The sequence below is a fragment of the Rhinopithecus roxellana genome, chromosome 13 (assembly GCF_007565055.1).
Source record: "Rhinopithecus roxellana isolate Shanxi Qingling chromosome 13, ASM756505v1, whole genome shotgun sequence".
Lineage (NCBI taxonomy): Eukaryota > Metazoa > Chordata > Mammalia > Primates > Cercopithecidae > Rhinopithecus > Rhinopithecus roxellana.
In genome coordinates this window covers 102,129,825-102,151,891 of record NC_044561.1, presented here as the reverse complement: position 1 = coordinate 102,151,891, position 22,067 = coordinate 102,129,825, and the positions used below count along the sequence as shown (strand labels likewise).

Sequence of the window (22,067 nt, the reverse complement as noted above, 5' to 3'; positions counted from 1 at the left end):
TGGCCCAGGGGAGCTGCTAGGTGGAGCAAATGATTGATTTCTCAACTGACATTCAGACCTTCCAGAGGCCCCTATACATGGAAGCTGCCGGTACCACTCCGCCTTCTCTACTACCACTGCCGCAGCAAAGTTGGGACTATTCATCTCTCTTTTCACAACATCTTCAACTAATGACAATAGTAATAAAATAACAGTACTGCCAGCCGGCGTATGGAAAGATGCTTGGTTGCATTAGTCAGCAGTGAGAACCAATGAAAGCTGCGATGAGATTCCCTTTTGCCTTTTCCAACTGGTAAAACATTTACAAATCTGACTCTTAGAGTAGGCAGATAGCCAGAAATAAGCAGGCAAGTGAGCTTTTGGGAAAAGAAATCTTGAAGACTCCGTTCTCTGATAGTCAGCGCCACCCACTGGCAGCCAGCAAAAAGACAATGGCTACACTGGCCACTTCTGGCCTTGCTGTTGGGCTCCTCTGGCCCTAAAGGGGACTTATGAGGCCCTACCCAGAGATAACCTTGGTAGGGACTGTCCCACTGATGAGCATGCGCACTCCTCCAGTAACTCGCCCGATAGTAGCCTTTTGCTCATTATAATAATAAGCTGGGCACAGTGGCTCACGCCTGTAATCCCAGCACTTGGAGTGGCCGAGGTGGGCGGATCACGAGGTCAGGAGTTCAAGACCAGCCTGGCCAATATGGTGAAACCCCGTCTCTACTAAAAATACAAAAATTAGCCAGGCATAGTGGCGCGTGCCTGTAGTCTCAGCTACTTGGGAGGCTGAGGCAGGAGAATCGCTGGAACCTGGGAGGCAGAGGTTGCAATGAACCGAGATCATGCCACTGCACTCCAGCCTAGGTGACAGAGCGAGACTCTGTCTCAAAAAAAAAAATTTATATTTTTATTTATATATATATATATATAATCAAAACACACCCCTGAGTGGAGACTTTAAATGCTAATGAGACATGCAATGTGTTTACTAGCATGTACAACCACAGAACATTCATGGCCAAAGTGACCACCTAAAACATGATTGTAAGTGACACTCACTCATGCCCCTTCACAAATAATCATGTAAGATTCTCATAAAGAGGGTCACCTGGCACCAGCTGCTGCTGGCTCGTTCTTTCAGAGTGTACTGTCTCTTTAAATAAACACTGCTACTGCTATTTTTCGCCTGATGCTGTTTTCCAGGGGAACCAGCCCACCGGCTGTTTTCCAGCCAGGTCAGCCCACTCCTTTCTGGGAATGTACTCTATCTCTCTTCAATAAACTCTGCTACTTAACCTTTGATGTGTGTCTCTTGGCTGAAATCTTTCTTCCAAGCAGACAAGAACTGAAGATTCCCGCACTTCCCTGTAATGTGACCATAGGGAATATTGGCATAAGCATGAAACAACAGGAATTTTCCTGTGTCTGCCAGCAGCATATGTTGGCTTAATGGCATTGGGGCATGATTTGGCAAATTTAGTGGAGTTGAAGAAACACAGAACCTGTATAACCCTCCAGTTCTATTTGTGGGTATGTGCACTGGTGCATGTATCAGGAGACACAGTGAAACTGTCTCTGTTTGGGATGGTAGAAACTGGAATAACTAAGGTCTCCATCCATCAACAGAAATCACAAATGTAATATGTTGATACAATGGAATACTATACAGTTCTGAAGATGAATGAATTAGAGTTACAGGTAACCAACCTGGATATAACTCAAATGTTGAGTCAAAAAGCAAGGTTGAGAATGATCTGTGTAGCAAAGTGCCATTAATCAGTGCCATTTAGATAGAATTTAGAAACGTGCTTGACTAGACCTGGCATCCCCCACTTTCCCAACCCAATGACATGTAGCTGCACTCTGGGCAGTGTGTCTTGTGGAGAGGATAGACTATTCTTGACCAGGCTGGCACCTCTTTTCACCCCACCCCGATACCACCACCCCAATACTGCAGCAGGGCTGCCATCCTTGGGTTGTCAGGATATAGGAAGCCGCTGTCAAATGATGCTTGCTCTTCTTCTTCCTCCAGCTCTAGGTTTTACCTGTGGGGGGAAATGAAGGGTCCTCAAGGCCCGAGAAGAGTGGTGTGAATAGACCCATCTCTCACAGGGAGCTGTCACAGAGGCTGGGACTTTGGCAGCCTTGATGGGGGTTCCTTGAGGCAGGAGGAATATGGGACAAGAACCATGGGAAGAGAAGGAAAGAGCTAAAGAAGAGCTGCAGGAAGGAGAGAAACAGATGCCCTGATTCAGGGATCTTGGAGTGTAGCCATTGACATCCAGGGGTCAGATCTGAAGGCCCAGGCAGGACATGTCATAGTGGCCTGTTTGCCCTTAGTGGGGGCTGTGGCCTCTCTGTGGCATGCCCCCTGCTCTGTCTTTGGCGGGTCATCTCACCTGTGCAATGCCTGGGGCCCCAAAGCAGAAGGAGGGCTGGACTGAGGAGTTCTGTCTCCCATCCATTCCCCACCCTCTCTATCTATGGTCAGCAGGTTTCCCAGAGTCCCCATGAAGGGCCTTAAATTATTCATCTTTTGTTATATTTGTCTTCTTTAGTGGACTTACCCCCACCTTGCTCCCCTGCCATGTCCCTATGAGGTCACTAGACCCAAGCAGGGTCAACTTTCTGTAGGATTTTCTAATCGAGTCTGTGGTGAATAGGGCTGTCTGGTGTCTGAAGTTGCCCGATAAGGGGCCCAGGCACTGTGGGCTGCCGTGCTCCTCGTCATGGGGAGTGTAGTGACTACAATTTACTGTCAGAATTGCATGACAATCGCCTAATGAAATAATGTAACCGCAATAATTATTTAGGGCTTCTTACATGCCAGGTGCAGTTAATGCTGCACATATACCAATTCATTTTAGCCTTGAAACTACCTAATACGGGAGACACGCATGTTATTATCAGTTTACAGACAAGGAAACTGAGAGAAACAAACTCACCCAAGAGGTAGGTAGGAGAACTGGAATTTGAACCTGCACAGCCAGATTTCCCGGACTGTGTACTTCATCTCTGCCATGTACGTAGTTCAGATGTTTACAGCGTCTAATACAGGCCAGGCATTCTGCTTGGTGTTTGCTGTTCTTGTGCCAAGTCAAGCACGCTCCTGCCTCAGGACCTTTGCATTTGCTGTTCCTTGTACTTTTCAGCTCTTCCCCTGGGTATCTGCAGGCCTCCCTTCCTCACTTCCTTCAGGTGTCAGCTCAAATGTCACTTTATCAGGAGGCCTCTTCTGTCCACCCTGCATAAAACAGTGGTGTCACTTCTTCTTTGCTCTGGCAACTTCCTTCCTCCATCTCCTGCGTTGTGAAGGCCCTCAGCACTCAGTATAGTGGGGCCTGTTACTCATCTAGGGTTACTTGCTCATTGTCTGTCTTCTCTCAGGAGGAAGTAAGCTCTGAGACAGCAGACTTCTGTTTCATTCTCAGCACACTGATTAGGGCCTGGCACAGAGTCAGGTTTCAACCATGTTTCAGGATTGAATGAGGGTAGCTACAATAGTGGACCGTTAGGTTCCTGTCCCCAGGGAGCTCAAATTCTAGTGGGGACAACTAACAACCATCAAGGAAGCAGACACACAAACACACACACATACACACACACACACACAAACACACACACATACACACACATGCACACACTCATGCACACACGCACACACATGCACACACATGCACACAGACACACGCATGCACACACGCACACCCACATAGGTGAACACACACATGCACGTGTGCTCACACACACACCCCTACATACGTTTTCAGGTAGCAGTAAGTACTGTGAAGAAAACTTAAGTGGCATGGGGGAATGAGAGTGATGGAGGTGCTTTTATGGATAGAGTGGTCCAGAGAGGCCTCTTGAAGGTAAGCAGAGACTTGAATGGATTAGGGAGCTTTGTGTGGTCAAAGCCCAGGGAGGTGCTGGAGCAGAGTCAGCTTACGGGATCTGGGGAGATGAGGTCAGAGGGGGCAGCAGGGCCCAGCTCACGCAGGGCCCAGCTCACGCAGGGCCCTACAGGGCGAGGGGTCTTGCAGGGGCAGATGGGACCCACCTCCAGTTAGTGGAGAACCAGCTCCACGCTTTTCTGCTGTTTAGCTTCCTGTGGCTGTTGAAACAGATCACTGCAAACCTGATAATTTAAAACAACAGAAATTTATTTTCTCATAGTTCTGAAGTCCTGAAGTCTGAAATCAAGGTATTGGCAGGGCCACGCTTCCTTCGGAGGCTCCAGGGGCAGAATTTCTTCCTTGATTCTTCTAGCTTCTGGTGGCTGCTGGCATTCCTTAACCTGTGGTCACATCGCTCCAAACTCTGCCTCTGTGGTCACATTGCTTTCTCTTCTCTTACATTGAAGCTCCTTCTGTATCTTTCTTGTAAGGATACTTAACATCTCTTTTAGGGCTCACTTAGATAATCCAGGATAAACCCCCACCCCTATCTCAAGATTCTTAATTTAATCACACCTGCATAGTCTTTTTTTTTTTTCCTTTTTAACATACAAGGTAACAGTCACAGGTTCCAGAGTTTAGGACATGGATATCTTTGGGGTGGGGGTTAGTATTCAGCCTACCTTCCCTACCCTCTCTAATGTCTGGTAATTCAATGATTTATTCCATTCTCAGACTAAATTACTGTTCTCTCTGGCTTAGTTCAAGCTGTTTTTCTGTTTGTTGTAATGAAAAACATCTAGACTCATCTACTCCCCGCTATAGTGCTAATAAATATTTGCCTGGAAAGAGAAAAGGGAATTTACATGTATTGAGTGCACACAGTACATAGAGCACATAGTCGGCCCTCAGTAAATGCAGAATTGAATTGGTTCTTTTTTTTTTCTTTTTTTGAGATGGAGTTTTGCTCTTGTTGCCCAGGCTGGAGTGCAATGGTGCTGTCTCAGCTCACTGCAGCCTCTGCTTCCCAGTTCAAGTGATTCTCCTGCCCCATCCTCCCAAGTAGCTGGGATTACAGGCGCCCGCCACCATGCCTGCATAATTTTTTGTATTTTTAGTAGAGACGGAGTTTCACCATGTTGGCCAGGCTGGTCTCAAACTCCTGAACTGAGGTGATCCACCTGTCTCGGCCTCCCAAAGTGCTGGGATTACAGGCATAAGCCACTGTGCCTGGCCTTGAATTGGTTCTTACACAATGCAGAAAAGTCCACATTAGTATCCTGGATGTTCTGTGATGTGAAGAGACTCTGATTAGTCACTAAGGGCGTACAGGGAGGGGGCAGAGGCCTCAGGGTTAAAGGCAGGTGTGTCTGACTCCTGGGCATACACACTCTTCCCCATGTCAGGGCTGCTCAGTCCACTAGATGGTGGTAGCACCCCCCAGGTTGCTAGACATTGCCAAAAGTCCCATGGGGGCAAAATCACTCTTCTTGGGAACTACTGCTCCACATCATGGTGCCCTAGGGGAGGTGATGGTGGGAAGAAGTGCTGGCCAGCTAGCTGGGCATTAAACTCAGGTATACCACAGGGCAGGTGAGAGGCTGCCTGTATGCCGCTGTGGCGGAGATAACTGGTTATCTCCTGATTTCTACCATCCGGTTTCTCAAGTGAAAATTTGCAGCTGGGCGCATTGTTGCCGGAAATAAAGACTACATTTCCCAGCCTTTCTTGCAGCTAGGTTGTGACCATGTGACCCCATTCCAGCCAAGTAGAGGTAAGTGAGGTGGCCAAGTTCCTGACTGTGCCCTTAAAGGGGAGGGTCCTGCTCCCCTTCCCTGCCTTCTTCTCCAGTCTGGCTGCCTAGAAGGTGGACCTGGTAGCAACGAGATCAATGAATCCTGGGTCTCAAAACCAGGGAGTCTCTGTATTGCTTGGCCTGCTGATGGTCAACTTTCTGGTTGATTTCCACTGGTTTAAGCAACTGTTATTTAAGAGCTTTGTTATATTTGCTGAACCTGCATTCTAATATTACACCCACCCAAGCCAGCCATGAGGGGGATGGAAGGAAGGCAGGAAGGGGTGGGGAGAAGGGTGTAGATGGAGGAGCACAGATGGTCTGGCTGGTTGAGCTCAGAGATGCTTAGGGACACCTCCTGGGAAGAAGACTCTGAGTTGGATGTTGGAGGCCAAGAAGGATGTGGTGAGGTGGGGAAAGGGGCAGGGCTCACCAGAAAGGGCTTCAGCAGGGGCAAGGGTGTTGAGGAGAGACTGAGCCAGAGACTGAAAAGCAAGGAGGTCTTGAACAGGCCAAAAGGAGAAAGGGAGACACTTTAGAGGGAAGCCCGGTGCAAAGAGGGGAATTTCACTAGGTGGACCAAAACCAGATGTAGGGATCTAGGACTTTGTCATGAGGCCTGGGGGCATCTGGAGGCTGGGACTGGAGGTAGGGAAATGGTTGAGGAGCCCTGGCTCCTCTCCAACTCAGAGGATCCCCAGTCTTGGGCTGACTCCTCACTCTTGATCCTTGTTCCATGCTAAGGTGTTCATGGCTTCTGCTGGGTCTGTGGTCTTGACATCTTCTTGCCCAGGGCTCCTCCGAGAGGTAGCCAGAGCCAGTAGGAGTGCAGCCAATGTAATTGCCTTCAGCCCCAGGACCACAGGTGCAAACACAACCAGGAGGCCTGGTAGGCACAGGAGAGAGCTCAGGCGGGACCCATGGTGAGGGCCCCACAGCCCACACCTCAGTGCTGCCCATGAGCAAGGTCACATCCTGCTGCTGTATAACCTCTGGAGTTGTATCCTTTCTACGTTGAAAGATGAGATCAAAGACCACCCTTCCCTCTGCCCTGGGCCCAGAGAATGGTTGCCCAATATTCTACCTGCACCTGTAATCATCTCAGTCGCATCCCTAACCTCTGCTCTTCCTGATTGCCTAATGCAATCCTCAAGGTAATCCTACAGTGTAGGATAGTGATCCAATTTTTATAGATAAGGAGATAGACCCAGAGTGGGGAAATGATTTTCTCAGTGCCACACGTGTTAAAGAAGTCACGGGACCCAGGCAGTCTGGTCCCCATGAATGGCAGGAGCAGGGCCGAGCATCAGGAAGGCAAATCTGACCACGTCTATCACAAGCTCCCACCACATACTGAGAGCCCTCGAATGTTAACAGGAGATATGCCAGGCACAATTCTGGACACTTGGCATGTGTGATCTCATTGAGTGCACACACAACCCCGTGAAGTAGGCTCTCTGATTCTTGTCCCCTCCTCCCTAGTTCATAGAGTCAGATACCAGATTCAAGGGGCAAGAACCTGCCCATCATATTAGGAAGGGGCTCCATCCAGGAGGTTTAGCTACAAAGCCATGTTCTCCAGTGTTGCTGTGCATAGCCTCACAGCCCTACACTCAGATTCACAGGGAGCTCACCACCTCTCAAGCAAAATTTCCCACTAAACAGTTACATGGCCCTGGCTATGAGAAAGTTCATTATAACTGAGCTGTTATAACATGGTTCTCTGCGGTCCTAGTTCCGAAGTTGAGATGAAGTCCTGGGAGCTTTCTTGGTGGCAGATTAGCCTCAGGAGTCTGGGACTGCTCCCTTCCCATGACCAAGCCATTCATGGCCCCCTTGCCTGTGGGGGACTCATCGACTCCACTGAGGTGGGTACACTTACCTGTTGGAGACATCTCAGTTGCATGTTCACTGGTGAATTCTGCCTCTTGGGAAGAGGTAGATTTTGCTGCAAGGGAGAGAGGCTTTCTCATACTTCCCTTTATCTCCCACCACTTCCTAAGTCCTAGGAGCTGGGGTCTCTGGAATGAGTCTGCCAGTTTCTACCTGGGTGCGGGCTAGAAGTCAAACCCTGCAGCTATGAAGGACAAAGTTAGATTTTCTACTGGAGCACCTTTAGAGTATGGACATGTCTAATTCATTGCAGTGTCTCCAGTGCTTAGTACAGTGCAGGACACTCAACAGGCATGTAGTAGATGTTTGTTGAATTATTATTGTTACTATTATTTGAGATGGAGTTTTGCTCTTGTTGCCCAGGCTGGAGTACAATGGTGCTGTGATCTTGGCTCACTGCAACCTCCGCCTCCCAGGTTCAAGCGATTCTCCTGCCTCAGCCTCCCAAGTATCTGGGATTATAGCCATGCACCACCATGCCTGACTAATTTTGTACTTTTAGTAGTGACAGGGTTTAACCATGTTGGTCAGGTTGGTCTCGAACTCCTGACTCAGGTGATCTACCCACCTTGACCTCCCAAAGTGCTGGGATTACAGGAGTGAGCTATGGCACCTGGCTGATGTTTGTTGAATTGTTAATGATCTATACAGAGTTCTCTGGCAACCAGAATGGGGAGAAATTAACTCAGCTTGAGAGGAGAAGGTTTTACAGAGGAGGGGCCATTTGTGCTGGGCCTTGAAGGATGAGTAGGAGTTTTCAGAGAAAAGGAGACAGCATTCCAGGTAGACGGAAAAACTTATGTAAAGACACGGAGGCTGGGAAGAACTGACTTGTTCGGGACATGTAGAAAAATTCCTCATGAATACCTGCTCCTCTCCCCCGACAACTCCAGAACCAATTGTCTCACCTTTCACTTTGAGCCTGGTGCCCTGTCCAGACAGGTATTGCCTGTTGGGTTTCCTCTGAAACTTCACACAGTAATAGGTGCCTGCATCCTCACTGGACACGTTTTGCAGAAGAATGCTGAAGTCATTGTTGGAGGCCCGCACCGCTGTTGCCTTTGGGTGGGAGATGCCTCCAAAGTTGTAAATGGCCTCCCGGCTCAGACCAGCTCCCTGGAACCACCTGATGGGTCCGGGGGGACCGTCTCCAAGCACTGTGCAGTTCAGAAAGACCGTGTCTCCAGTGATCCCCAACACCAATTCCTGGGGCTGGATGATCCACAGGTCTGGTTCAGGGTCCCCAGCTCCTGAAGCCAAAGAGGAGGTCCTTGTTGGATTCCATCTCCTCTTCCATCTTTCACTCATTTCCTCCCTGGTGTTTTCCCTCCCTTCCTTCTTTCCAGATTTCTTCACTCGGCCACTCCCTCCTGCTTTCTTTATTACTCACTAGTTGACTGGTTCAGTAAAAAAGCTCTGAGTACCTACTACATACCAATGGTAGGACTGGGGAACATGAAACTCAGGAATACATACAAGTGCCTGGCCCTGAAGCCATTCTCTGTCTTCCAGTGGAGATGGTCAAAAATATGCCCAGAGGTGGAAACCCAGAAGACAGCAGGACTACAGAGCAACCATTATGGCTTGGAAGAAGCCAGTGAAGCCTTCCTGAATCTGGCATCAAGTTAAAATGAACTCCCACATACAGATACTCTCCACGTCACTAGTTTATGGGGTGGTTCCACAAGCATCCATTCTATTTGATCACCCAAATGACTCTTGAAGTACAAATTATATTGCCTGTTTTACAAGCATAGCACTTGAGGCATGTAGAGCCAGGGTAACTGACTTAAGAAGGAACTGCTATTCAATGACAGGCCCAGGATTTGGGTATTCAGGTCACCATAGGTGGACTTACAGATGCCATGATTGATTACTTGGGGAGTGTGGTAGATGACATGATCAGCCTCAGGTTTTGACTCTGTGCTTGTAATGGGGTACATCCACACTCTTACCTTGGCTGCATGGTGGAAGAGTATTCTTCCTTGTCCCTTGACTTGGAGCTGAGCCACATGACTTGCTTTAGCCAATGGGCTGTTAGCAGACATAATGTGAGTAGATGCTTGAGGTGTACTTGAAGCGTTGGGACTGGGCTTCTGCTTCTGCCATCTCTATGAGAAAAACATGCCCCACGTAGTTGCTACCTCTCCAGCCTGGGCTCTGGCATGAGACATGAGGAGTGGAACCACCCAGCCACATGTAAATGTGCATACAAATATGTATTGTTGTATGCTGCTGCAATTTTGTGTGATACAGCATGATACAGTGGATAAAGGTGACTGTGCAGGGAAACAGACCAGAGCAAATGTGTGGTCTGCAGGGCCTGATACTCACCCTTCACAAGCACTGAGGTGCCTTCATCTGATTTCATTTCTGAATATTCACTCAAACCATCAAATCTCACACAGTGGTAGGTTCCAGTATGCTCCTTGGTGACATTGTGGATATAGATGGAATAATCGCAATTCAGTGGTTCTGATGTCCGTTGGATCATGGGCATCACCCCGGGGAAGGAGCCATGTTTAAAGTTATAAATTTCTTGTTGGTCCTTCGTGCTCATCTTGACCCATTTTATACCATCGGCACAGGAGCTGACCACCATACACCTCAGTAGGAGTGTCTCGCCTTCTGCCACCAGCATGGGGCCCTCGGGCTGTAACACCTGCCCGTCATTCCTGCTGCTCTGCCCAGAGGCATCTACAAAAGAGGAAGAAAGACCTTGCACTGGGCAGGAAGGACTTGGAGCAGTAAATGACACGCTTAAAACCATCAAACCATCATCTGGCCAAGAACAATGGCCCAGGACAAGACAGGAGTGTCATTAGAGAGGGTAGGGAAAGAGGGGACAAGATGGCTGGCTGCAGAGAGAGAACTGAGCTATGCAATGGAAAAACCTACAAATAATAAATAACACTCAAGTGCTTACCATGTGCTGGGTCCTGCATGCATTATGTCACTTATTCTTCACAATGCTACGGTAAGGTAAATGGCATTATTCCCATTTTTTGACAGAGGAAACTGAGGGCCCAGAAAGGTTAGGCAGCTGTCCCAGGATCATCTGCTAGGATTGTGTCTCCCAAATGCACATGTTGATGTCCTAACCTCCAGTACCTCAGAATGTGACGTATTTGGAGATAGTGTCTTTAAGGAGGTAATTCAGTTAAAATGAGGTCATTGGGGTTGGGCCTTAATCTCATCCAACTGGTGTCCTTATAAGGAGAGGAAAGTTAGACACACACATACAGGGGGAAGACCATGTGAAGATACAGGGAGAAGGCGGCCGTCTATAGGCTGAGGAGAGAAGCCTCAGACAAACCAGCCCTACAGACATCTTGATCTCAGTTTCCAGCCTCCAGAATTGTGAGAAATTACATTTTTCTTGTTCAAGTCACCCACGCCATGCTACTTCGTTATGGAAGCTCTGGCAGACTCACACATCACCCAGTAGGAGAGTGACAGGCTTGATTCAAGCCCTGTCAGCCTGTTTCTGGAGCTCTGGCTGTTAATCTTCAAATGCCACCCTTCAGAGACGTAGGTTTGTGTGTTGCGGGGTTCAGTGTAAATACCCTTCCTGCCTCCTGTGAATTCTTCAGCAGACTGCAGTTCATGTTAATGTGTTGTAAAGTGAGTCTATTTTGAAGACAGGTTGAACTGTTGAGTTTGTCCTCAAAGTGCATACAGAGAAAGAGGGCTGAGGCCTCCTATGGGCATTCTGGGTCACAAACATCATCACATGTACTCCAGTCTAACAATTCTGTGAGGTAGATGCTGTTATAATCTCAATTTTAAAAACTTTTCCGTTTATTATTTATTTAAAAAATTTTTTTTGTAGTGATGGGTACTCACTATGTTGCCCAGGCTGGTCTCAAACTCCTGTGCTCGAGTGATTCCTTCCCCTTGGCTTCCCAAAGTGCTGGAATTACAGGTGTGAGCCACCATGCCCAGCCTATAATCTCCATTTTTGAGATGAGAAAGAAAATGAATGCTCACAGTGGTAAAGAAACATGAGGTGAACCATGCATTCAGTAGATATCATGTTCAGGATTTGAACTCAGATCAGGTGACTTAAGATTCTGCTCAACCCAAGGTCAGCAGTTTTGTACCCCGAGTTTCCTTTTTGTCTGTATTCCCATCAGCCTTTGTGAATAGCTCAGTCGCACTCCACATATTTGTTTGCAGTATATCATGGTGTTTCTCAGTCGTGAATGAGGCGAGGAGAGTAAGAAGGTGAAGCAAACATTCCCTTCTAAGAGGATCTAGGAAAGAGTTATGGAATTCTAAATTCTATTTCTACCTATCTTCAGCTAGGCATGTGCTGTTAACCACCAAGAAAAACTTTCTCACAATTGTGACGAAGTGATAACCGCATGTTGAATCCTAGGGATTGCTTTTGTCCTTCATGTCCTTAGTTTCAAGAAATTCAGCAACATCCACTCTCAAGCATTAGTTGAGCCAGTCAGATCTGTGATCACTAATCCTTCCTGTTGTTTTTTTCCCTGGCCTCAGGGAATTTCCTCACACACATGCACAGAACTGTGCCCATCTCTCAGCACAGGGCTAAGAATAGTGCCTGTTCCCACCAGCCAAACTGGTAAAAGCCATGATTGTCAGGGCACTGGGGAAACTCCACAGAAGAGAGTACGCAGCCCAGAAAGAAGTGTTCTGGTCCACCCAAGAAATCCTAAAATCAAGGCCCCAAACGGATTTAAAAAAATAACATTCTATTGTGAGGCTTCTGACACATGTATAACTGGAAGTTATGACATCAGTAGAATAAAGACTGGGAGGGGAGAAATGTGAGTTTACTATTGTAAGTTTCTTTTTTTTGGTATCCATCACCTGAGTATTTATTATTTCTATGTGTTGGGTACATTTCAGGTCCTCTTTTGTAGCTATTTTGAAGAACATAATACATTGTTGTGAATTATAGTCACCCTACTCTGCTATCAAACATTAGAATTTATTCCTTTTATCTAACTGTGTGTTCGTACCCATTCACCAACCTCACTCTTAATCCCTCTCCCTCAGACCCATCACCTTTCCTAGTCTTTGGTATCTGTCATTACACTTTCTACTTTCATGAGATCATTTTTAGCACCTGCATAGTTGTCTTTCTGTGTCTGGCTCCCCCCTTCCTTCCTTCCTTCCTTCCTTCCTTCCTTCCTTCCTTCCTTCCTTCCTTCCTTCCTTCCTTCCTCTCTCTCTTTCCTTTCCTTCCTTCCTTCCTTCCTTCCTTCCTTCCTTCCTTCCTTCCTTCCTTCCTTCCTTCCTTCCTTCCTTCCTTCCTTCTTTTTTTGGAGTGTGATGGCATGATCTTGGCTCATTGCAACCTCCACCTCATAGGTTCAAACAATTTTCCTGCCTCAGCCTCCTGAGTAGGGCTTACTTCACTTAACATAATAATCTCCAGTTCCATCCGTGTTGCTGTGAATGCCTACGTGATTTCATTATTATGATTTTTTAATGGTGGAATAGTATTCCATTGTGGGTGTGCTTGGGGACTCTCTCTCTCTCTATATATATATACATATTTTTTTCTTTATCAATTCATCCGTTGATTGATGCATAAATTGATTCCATACATCTGCAATTGTGAATATTGCTGCAATAAACATAGAAATGCATGCACTCCTTTGATATATTGATTTCTTTTCCTGTGGATAAATACCCATTCTAGGATTGCTGGATCATATGGCAGTTCTATTTTTAGATTTTTGAGAAATCTCCATACTGTTTTCCATAATGGCTGTACTAATTTATGTTCCCACCAATAGCATATAAGAGTTCTCTTTTCTCCTCATCCTTATCTTTTTTTTCTTTGTTTTTGAGAGGAAGTCTTGCTCTGTCACCCAGGCTGGAGTGCAGTGGCACCATCTTGGCTCACTGCAAACTCCACCTCCTGGGGTCAAGTGATTCTCCTGCCTCAGCCTCCTGAGTAGCTGGAATTACAGGAACATGGCACTACACTCGGCTAATTTTTGTATTTTCAGTAGCGACAAGGTTTCACCATATTGGCCAGGCTGGTCTCGAACCTCTGACCTTAGGTGATCTGCCCTCCTCAGCCTCCCAAAGTGCTGGGATTACAGGCATGAGCCACAGCACCTGGCCTGTTTTGTTTGTTTGTTTGTTTATGTGTCTTTTTAACAATGGCCATTCTCACCGGGATAAGACGATATCTCATTACGGTTTTGATTTGCATTTCCCTGATGAGTGATGTTGAGCTTTTTTTCATATATCTCTTGGCCATTTGTATGTCTTCTTTGGGAAATGTTTATTCATTCCTTTCCTTTGCTCATTTTTAATTAGATTCTTTATTTGTTTGTTTGCTTTTTTAACTGTTGTTTGAGTTCCTTATATATTCCAGATATTAGTCCCTTGTCGAATGAGTACTTTGTGAATATTATCTCTCATTCAGGAGGTTGTCTCTTCACTCAGTTGATTTTCTTCAGTGAAGAAGCTTTTTAGTTTAATATAGTCCCATTTGTCTTTTTTTGTCTTTGTTGCCTGTCTTTCTGAAGTCTTAGCCACAAAACCTTTGCCTAGAGCAATATCTTGGAGTGTTTTCTGATTTCTTTGTTTTGTTTTTCAGAATTATCTTGTAGATACTTCTACAAGTATCTACAGCTCAGATACTGAGCTTCTTCAGTATCAATATTTTATGTTCTTTTTCTGGGATTTTGTACATTTCTTCTTGATTGGGATGTGGTATTGGTATAATAGACCAATAGCATAGAATACATAGACAAATGGTATAATAGACCAATGGCATAGAATAGAAAACACAGAAATAAATCCATGTATTTACAGCCAATTGATTTTGGCAAAGGTATCAAGAATATACATTCAATAAATTGTGCTGGAAAAACTGAATATCCATATGCAGAAGAATAAAAGTAGACTGCTATTTCCCACCATATACTAAAATCAACTAAAGATGAATTAAAGATCTAACTGTAGGACCTAAAACTATAAAAACTACTAGAAGAAAACAGGGGAAGCACTTCAGGACACTGGTATAGGTAAAGATTTTATGACTAAGACCTCAAAAGGGTCAGGCAACTAAGACAAAAATAGAAAAATGGGACTATATTAAACTAAAAAGCTTCTTCATAATAAAAGAAACTATCAACAGAGTGAAGAAACAAACTCTTGAATGAAAGAAAATATTTGCAAAGTACTCACCTGACCGGGGACTAATCTAATATCCAAAATATACAGGAAACTCAAACAACTCAACAGTTAAAAAAACTCATTAAAAAGTTGGCAAAGGAAATGAATCAACATTTCTCAAAAGAAGACATACAAATGGCCAACAGGCACATGAAAAAAATGCTCAACATCACTAATCATCAGGGAAATGCAAATCAAGACCACAATGAGATATCATCTTACCCCAGTTGGAATGACTATTAAAAAGGGAACAATAAAAAAAAAAAACCCAAAATAAAATAAACAAACCACAACAAATATATGCTGGTAAGGTTGCCAAAAAAAAAAAAAAAAAGGAAAGTTTATACATGGTTGGTGGGAATGTAAATTAGTACAGCCACTATGAAAAACAGTATGGAGATTTCTCAAAAATCTAAAAGTAGAACTGCCATATCACCCAGCAATACCACTACTGGATGGCCAGTATGGAATACTATTTGGCTATAAAAACAAATGAAATTCTGTCATTTGCCACAACATGAATGAAGGTGGAGGTCATTATGTTAAGTGAAATAAACCAGGCACAGAAAGACAAACATCACATGTTTTCACTCATACGTGGGAGCTAAAAAAATTGATCTCATGAAGGTAGAGGGTAGAATAATACTTACCAGATGTGGGGAAGAGTGAGTGTAGGGAGAGGGGGATGAGAGAGATTTGTTAATGGGTACACACATACAGTTAGATAGAAGGAATAATATCCTGCCATTTGATATCAGAGTATGGTAACTATAGTTAACAACAATGTATTGTACATTTCAAAATAGCTGGAAGAGAGGACTTAAAATGTTCCTAATACAGATAAATGAAAATTACCTGAGGTGATGGATATCCCAAATACCTGGACTCATTTATTACACATCCTATGCATGTAATAATGTATTACATGAACCCCATAAATATGTACAAATGTTATGTATCAATTAAAACCAGAGAAATTAGAAAGTATTTTAAACTGAATGAAAATGGAAACATAACTATAAAAATTTGCAGGATCCCATTAAAGCAAGGGGAAATTTGTAGTATTAAATGCCTATATTTGAAAAGAAGAAAGGACTTAAATAAATTACCCACTTTCCACCTTAAGAAAGTACAAAGAAGGCCAATAAACTAAACCCAAAGTAGTGAAAGAAAGGAAATCATCACGCTCTAAATGAAACTCTATACAGAACACACACACACACACACACACACACACGCAGAAAAATCAATGAGAAGAAGAAAATCTTTGAGAAGATCACTAAAATAGATAAATCTCTAGTCAGATTGAACAGACGGGACACACACAGAAAGAACCTAAATTATTAAAATAAGGAATCAGATTGGTGATACTACTACAGATTTTACTCTTATTAATAGAATAATAAGGGAATATTATGGAAAACTTCAAGTTATGTATATTTGACAAATTAGGTAACGTGAACAAATTCCTTGAAAAAGATACACTGCCAAAGCTTTCTCAAGAAGAAAAAGATAACCTGGTTAGCCCTATTATTTATTAAAATGTTAAATCTGTTGTTAAAAATCTTCCTGGAAATAAAGCTCCAATCTTAGAAAGTTTCATTCGTGAATTTTCCATATCTTTTTCTTTTTTTTTTTTTTGAGACAGAGCCTCACTCTGTCACCCAGGCTGGAGTACAGGGGCGTGATCTCAGCTCACTCCAATCTCTGCCTCCCAGGTTCAAGCGATTCTCCTGCCTCAGCCTCCTGAGTAGCTGCGATTATAGGCATGCGCCACCATGCCTGGCTAATTTTTATATTTTTGGTAGAGGCAGGGTTTCGCCATGTTAGCCAGGCTGGTCTTGAACTCCTGGCCTCAAGTGATCCGCCTGCCTCAGCCTCCCAAAGTGCTGGGATTACAGACATGAGTCACCATGCCTGGCCAAATTTTCCATATCTTTAAGAAAGAAATAATACCAATTTTATACAAATACTTTTAGAAAAGTTGAGAAAAGGAGTATGCTTTTCTAACTGTTCTATGAGTCCCTGTGTTATCTTGAAACCGAAGCCTTTTCCTTATGAGGAAAGAAAACCAATATCTCTCATGAACATAGATAATAAATTTTAAACAACATTTTAGTAAACCGAATTCAGCAATCAGCAATATATAGAAAGTATAATACATTATGATCAAGTTGAGCTTATCCCTGGAATATAAAGTTGGTTTAACATTCAAAAATCAATCAATGTAATTTACCATATAACTAAACACACACACACACACATATGCATGCACTCATATAATCATCTCAACAGATGCAGAAAAAGCAGTTTTCAAAATTGAACATGGATTCCTAATAATAACTCTCAGCAAACTAGGAAGATAAGGAAGCTTTTTCAAGTTGATAAGGGGCACCTGTGAAAATCCTACATCAACTATATCAAGCTTAGTGGTGCAAAAATGAATGTTTTCCCTGCAGATCAGGAACCAGACAAGGATGCCTGTTTTTACCATTTCTATTCATTATTGTAGGATAGGTACTAACCGTGCTAAAAGGTAGTAGGAAATAAAAGACATCAGATTTGAAAGAAAAAATAAAACTATCTTTATGTGCAGATGACATAATTAAAATTGCAATGAAAATTTCTTAAAAAGGCTACTAGATCTAATAAATGAGTCTAGCAAGGTTGACGATAAAAGATCAATGTACAAAATTATATGTATTACTATATACTAGCAATAAACAATTTGAAATTGGAATTTAAAAATTTCCAGTCATCAATATTATAAAAAATAGAAAATATTTAGCCAAAAATGTGAAGAAACTGCAAACTGAAAACTTACAAGACATTACTGAGAGAGAGAGAGAGAAAAAAAATCAAGCCTAAATAGAGAGGTACACACTGTTCATATGTTGGAAGATTCAATATTGCTTAGATGTCAGTTCTCTTAAGTTGATATATAACTCAATGCCATTCCTGTTCAAATCCTAGCAGGCTTCCCTTTAGAACTGATATACTAAATCTAAAATTTATAGAATAGCCAAAACAATTTGAAAGAGAGTAAAGTTAGAAAACTAACACCACCTGCTTTCAAGACTTAGATAATGTTACAGTGATTAAGACAGTGTGGTACTGCAGAAAGATAGATAAACATACCAGTGGAACTGAATAGAGAGTCTAGAAATAGTCCATGCAAATAGAGGCAACTGATTTTTTAAAAAGAGATGAGGTCTCACTATGTTGTCCAGGCTGGAGTGCAGGGCTGTTCTGGGTGTGATCATCATAGCACACTGCAGCCTCAAACTGCTAGTCTCAAGCAATCCTCCTGAGTAGCTAGGAGTACAGGTGCATGCCATGGCTCCTAACTATAATTATCTGATATTTGACAAAGGTGCAAAGACAATTCAATGGAGAATGGGGAGTTTTCTCAACAATGGTCCAAGAACCATTGGAAATACATGTGCAAACAAATGAACTTTGGTTTATACCTCAAACTATATAAAAATTAACTCAAAATAGATCATATAACTAAACATAAAGTGTTAAACTATACAAATTCTAGCTGCAAACATGGAAAAAAACTTTGTAACTTTGGGCTACGCAAAGATTTCTTAGATGTAACACCAAAATTGTGATCCATTAAAGACAAATTGATGAATTGGACTTCATAAAAATTAAGAACTCCTGCTGTTCAGAAAACACTTGTAAAAGAATAAAAAGACAAGTCACAGAGTAGGAGAAAAATCTTTGCAAAGCATATATCTGGCAAAATATTTGTATCCATAATATATAAAGAACTCTCAAAACTCAATAATAAGAAACACGCTTAAAAAATGGGAGTCGAATAGACCCTTCACCAAAAAGGGATGCATAATGTAAAAAATGTTCAGCATCATTACATGTCAGGGAGTTAAAATCACAGTGAGAGGCTGGTAATCCCAGGACTTTGGGAGGCTGAGGCAGGTAGATCACTGGATCCCAGGAGTTCAAGACCAGCCTGGGCAATATAGTGAAACTTTGTCTCTGCCAAAACAAAAAAAACAACCAACCAACCAACCAACCACAAAAATTAGCTGGGCGTAGTGACGTGCGCTTGTAGTCACAGTTACTTGGTAGGCTAAGGTGGGAGGATCGCTTGAGCCAGGGAGATGGAGGTTGCAGTGAGCTGAGATCCGGCCACTGCACTCCAGCCTGGGCAACAGAGTGAGACCCTGTTTCAAAAAAAAAAAAAAAAAATCACAGTAAGATATTACTATATACCCAGTAGAATGACTAAAATTAAAAAGATTGACCATAATAAGTGTTGGTGAGGATGTGTAGGAACTGCCATCCTCCTACATTGCTGATGAGAATGTAAAATGGTACAACTCCTTTGAAAAACAGTTTGGCAGTATCTGAAAAACTTAAACATACGGCAACCATATGATCCAGTCATTTTATTCTCAGATATTTCCCTAAGAGAAATGAAAGCATATATCCACACAAAGACCTGTACATGAATATTCACAGATGCTTTATTTATAATAGCCCTAAACTGCAAACAACCCAAATGTCTGTCTGCAGGTGAATGGGAAAGGGTTTATCCATACAATGGATAGACATGAGAAGAAATGAACTATTGACATATGTGACAACATGAATGAATCTCAAAATAATTATGCTGAGTAAAAGAAGCCAGCCACAAAGGAGTACAACTGTGTGATCCTTGTTATATAAAATTCTTAAAAATACAAACTATAGTGACAGAACACAGGTCCATGGTTGCTTTGGAGACTAGGAGGAGTGGCAAGGATGAATCACAAGGAAAGTTTTGGGTTCTGGATACGTTCATGATGCTGATTTTGGTGATGATTTCACAAGTGTGAAATATACTCAACACTCACAAACAAAACTTACAAAATTGTCTACTTTCTATATGTATGGTTTAATTAGTCAACTACATTCAATAGAGCTGTTAAAAATAAATTATTTGTAAAGATGAAGCCTGTGTGTGTGAGGAGAAAGAAGCAATGGAGGAGAGGAAGAAGGAAGGACTCAGGAAGTCTTATCTCAGCTGGGAGTGAGTCTGGGGAAGTGAACACCAGGTAAGAAGCTGGAGTCCTAAAGTCCTGGTGCCCACACCCCTTCCCTCCCTCTCCCCTTCTGAGTCTCCTTCCGTGTTGTCACTTGGGCTTTAGGAGGTGTCCTAGGAGGTTTGCCTCTGCCTTGTTGGTGGAGCTGGACCAACCCTGGATTCCTTCTCATCTACTTTCCATCTGCATCCTCTGCATTTCATGGTTCCTGTACAGGGGCTCCCTTTAAAAGCCTTATAGAAAATTTGTTAGCCCCAGTCTCTTCTACTACAAAATAGGGGCACTCATAGGACCTTTCTCTAGGGCTGCTGTGAGTATTAAATAGAAAAGTGGTGAGGCTCAACCCTGAGCCAGCTACGTAATTTGTGAGGCCAAGTGCAAAATGGGAATGCAGGTCCCTTGTTCAAAAACTGTTGAGCAACACAGCAGAGCATTAAACCAAGCACGGGGCCTTTCTAAGCAGGGGTTCTGTCCCTCTATATAGAGGGCACACCCATGAACCAGCCCTGACTCAGCTTGAGATGCAGCTGGACTCAAACCTTCCAACTGACTGGTTTAAGCAACTTCTCTTATTTTCCATCTATTCTATTCCAACAATCATTGGGAACATTTTTTATTCTGGGGTAGTTTAGATTTCTGATTTCCTAGTCTAGTGTCTAAAACATAGCAGACACTCAAAAGTACTTGTGGAATGAGAACTAGGAATTACGATTCATATCTTACAATTGAGGAAATCAGCTCAGAGAAGTGAAGTGGTGTCTCAAGTCATATGGCCAATGAGTAAGGGAGCACCCAGGTCTGACCCCTCACCTGGGTTCTGCCAGGATCTCTCCTGGGGATGGCCACCCCAGAGGACCAAATATGTGATGGACACAATCTAGATCTCAGTAGAGCCTGGAGCAGGGGCCCAGATGGGCAGGAGATGGAATGAGCTCACTGAGAGCCAAGTATTCCTGCCTGGTAGATCAGAGGGTTCTGGACTTGGAGACTGAGCTATATATTCAGGGGTCTCAAGACTCAGGAGCTAACCTGGCCTGCCCCTGAGTTAAAGGAGACATGGGAATGATGATAGTAATCGCCAGCAGTTATCAAATCTTTGTTATGCCAGGCTCTTACGGGTATAATCTTGTTAAATTCTCCTAAGTCATAAGTTGAGTCGTATTTTTAGCTCCATTGTACAGTTGGAAAAATTGAGGCTCAGAAAGAAGTTATTTAAACTGGTTAGTGGTGAGGTTTGAGCCCACTGCGTCTTAAGCTGAGCCAGGGCTGGTTCCTGGCTGTGCCATTTATACAGTTGCACAGGGCCCCGTGCTTAGAAGGATCCCATGCTTGGTTTAATGCTCTGCTGTGTTGCTCAATACTTTTTGAACAAAAGACCACAGTTTTCATTTTGCAATAGGTCTCATAAACTATGCAGCTGGCCCAGGGCTGAGCCTCACCAGTTTTCTATTTAATACTCACAGTAGCCCTAGAGGAAGGTCCCATGAGTGTCCCTGTTTTGTAGAAAAGTCTCCTGGGGCTAAAAGAGCTGCAGCATCTGACGTGGGCATAGGAGCATCCAAGCTGGAAGCCAGTGGGTGTGAGCGCAGAGCCTGGGAGCTTATCACTTCGATACGCTGCTTCTTGGGACGCTGGGTCTGCTCTCTGCCGGAGACAGGCAAATTTTCAGTGTCCCCCTCTTTACCCTATCTTCATTGGGGTCAAGTTTCTCCAGGCATGCCAGAGCACTTAGCACCCCTCTAGGGACTGATCAGCCAGGGGTGGATCCTGTTCTGTCCCAGATTCCACTTACCTGAGGGGACAAAGACCAGTACCAGCAGCAAGAAGCAGGGAGACAAGTAGGCCAGGCAGGTCGGGGCAGGCATCATGGAGCACATGGCATCTTCTGTGGTCCCCAATACTTGGGGCTCCTCTGCTCTTTGGTGAGTGTTGGAGTCTGAGGTGGGGCCCGTGGACAAGGCAGTTTCTGCGTCTCTTGGCCACAGCTGTTTGGGAAGTGTTTTCATTGCAGCAACACAAGGCTGTTGGTGCAATAGGAAGGAGCCCGGTCAAAGGGTTTCTTGCTTTTGTGTCTGGGCTGTGGTTCCTGTAATCACTGTGCTAAAACCTTGATGACCCCTTGCCATAGGCTCCATCCTAGGTGCCCGGGAGGGAGGTGGGCAGTGAGGTCATAGGAGGCACTCTGGAATCAGCTGGACTTTGGAGCGAACATTGGATCTTCCTCTTCCCGGCTGTGCAAGATTTCAAAGTCACTTGCCATTTCTGAGCCCT

The 22,067-nt window shown here is 43.9% G+C and overlaps 1 protein-coding gene across 5 annotated transcripts; it reads right to left on the bottom strand.

The window, feature by feature from the left end:
* Positions 1-1,969: 1,969 nt before the first annotated feature.
* Positions 1,970-21,866, bottom strand: SIRPB2 (signal regulatory protein beta 2). Of its 5 annotated transcripts, XM_010361311.2 has the most exons (5): positions 21,589-21,866; positions 9,907-10,269; positions 8,481-8,822; positions 7,562-7,627; positions 4,134-6,565 (listed from the first exon to the last, which is right to left on the bottom strand). In XM_010361311.2, exons 1-5 carry the CDS (start codon positions 21,800-21,802, stop codon positions 6,396-6,398), a joined length of 1,155 nt encoding a protein of 384 aa, XP_010359613.2. In that variant the 5' UTR covers positions 21,803-21,866; the 3' UTR covers positions 4,134-6,395. The 5 variants fall into 5 exon arrangements, with proteins under 5 accessions (XP_030771686.1, XP_010359613.2, XP_030771684.1 ...); XM_030915826.1 differs by lacking the exons at positions 4,134-6,565; positions 7,562-7,627 and adding an exon at positions 1,970-2,036; XM_030915824.1 differs by having other exon boundaries at positions 5,010-7,627.
* Positions 21,867-22,067: the final 201 nt, after the last annotated feature.

What these genes read in the sequence shown, in the direction of transcription:
- SIRPB2 (XM_030915823.1), bottom strand. Translation starts at nt 21,802, where the DNA reads ATGAAAACACTTCCCAAACAGCTGTGGCCAAGAGACGCAGAAACTGCC. An exon ending in ACTGGTCTTTGTCCCCTCAG is followed by an intron (nt 10,270 to 21,588) that starts GTAAGTGGAATC and finishes CCTCTTTTGTAG; the next exon opens with ATGCCTCTGGGCAGAGCAGC. An exon ending in CACCTCAGTGCTTGTGAAGG is followed by an intron (nt 8,823 to 9,906) that starts GTGAGTATCAGG and finishes CTTTGGCTTCAG; the next exon opens with GAGCTGGGGACCCTGAACCA.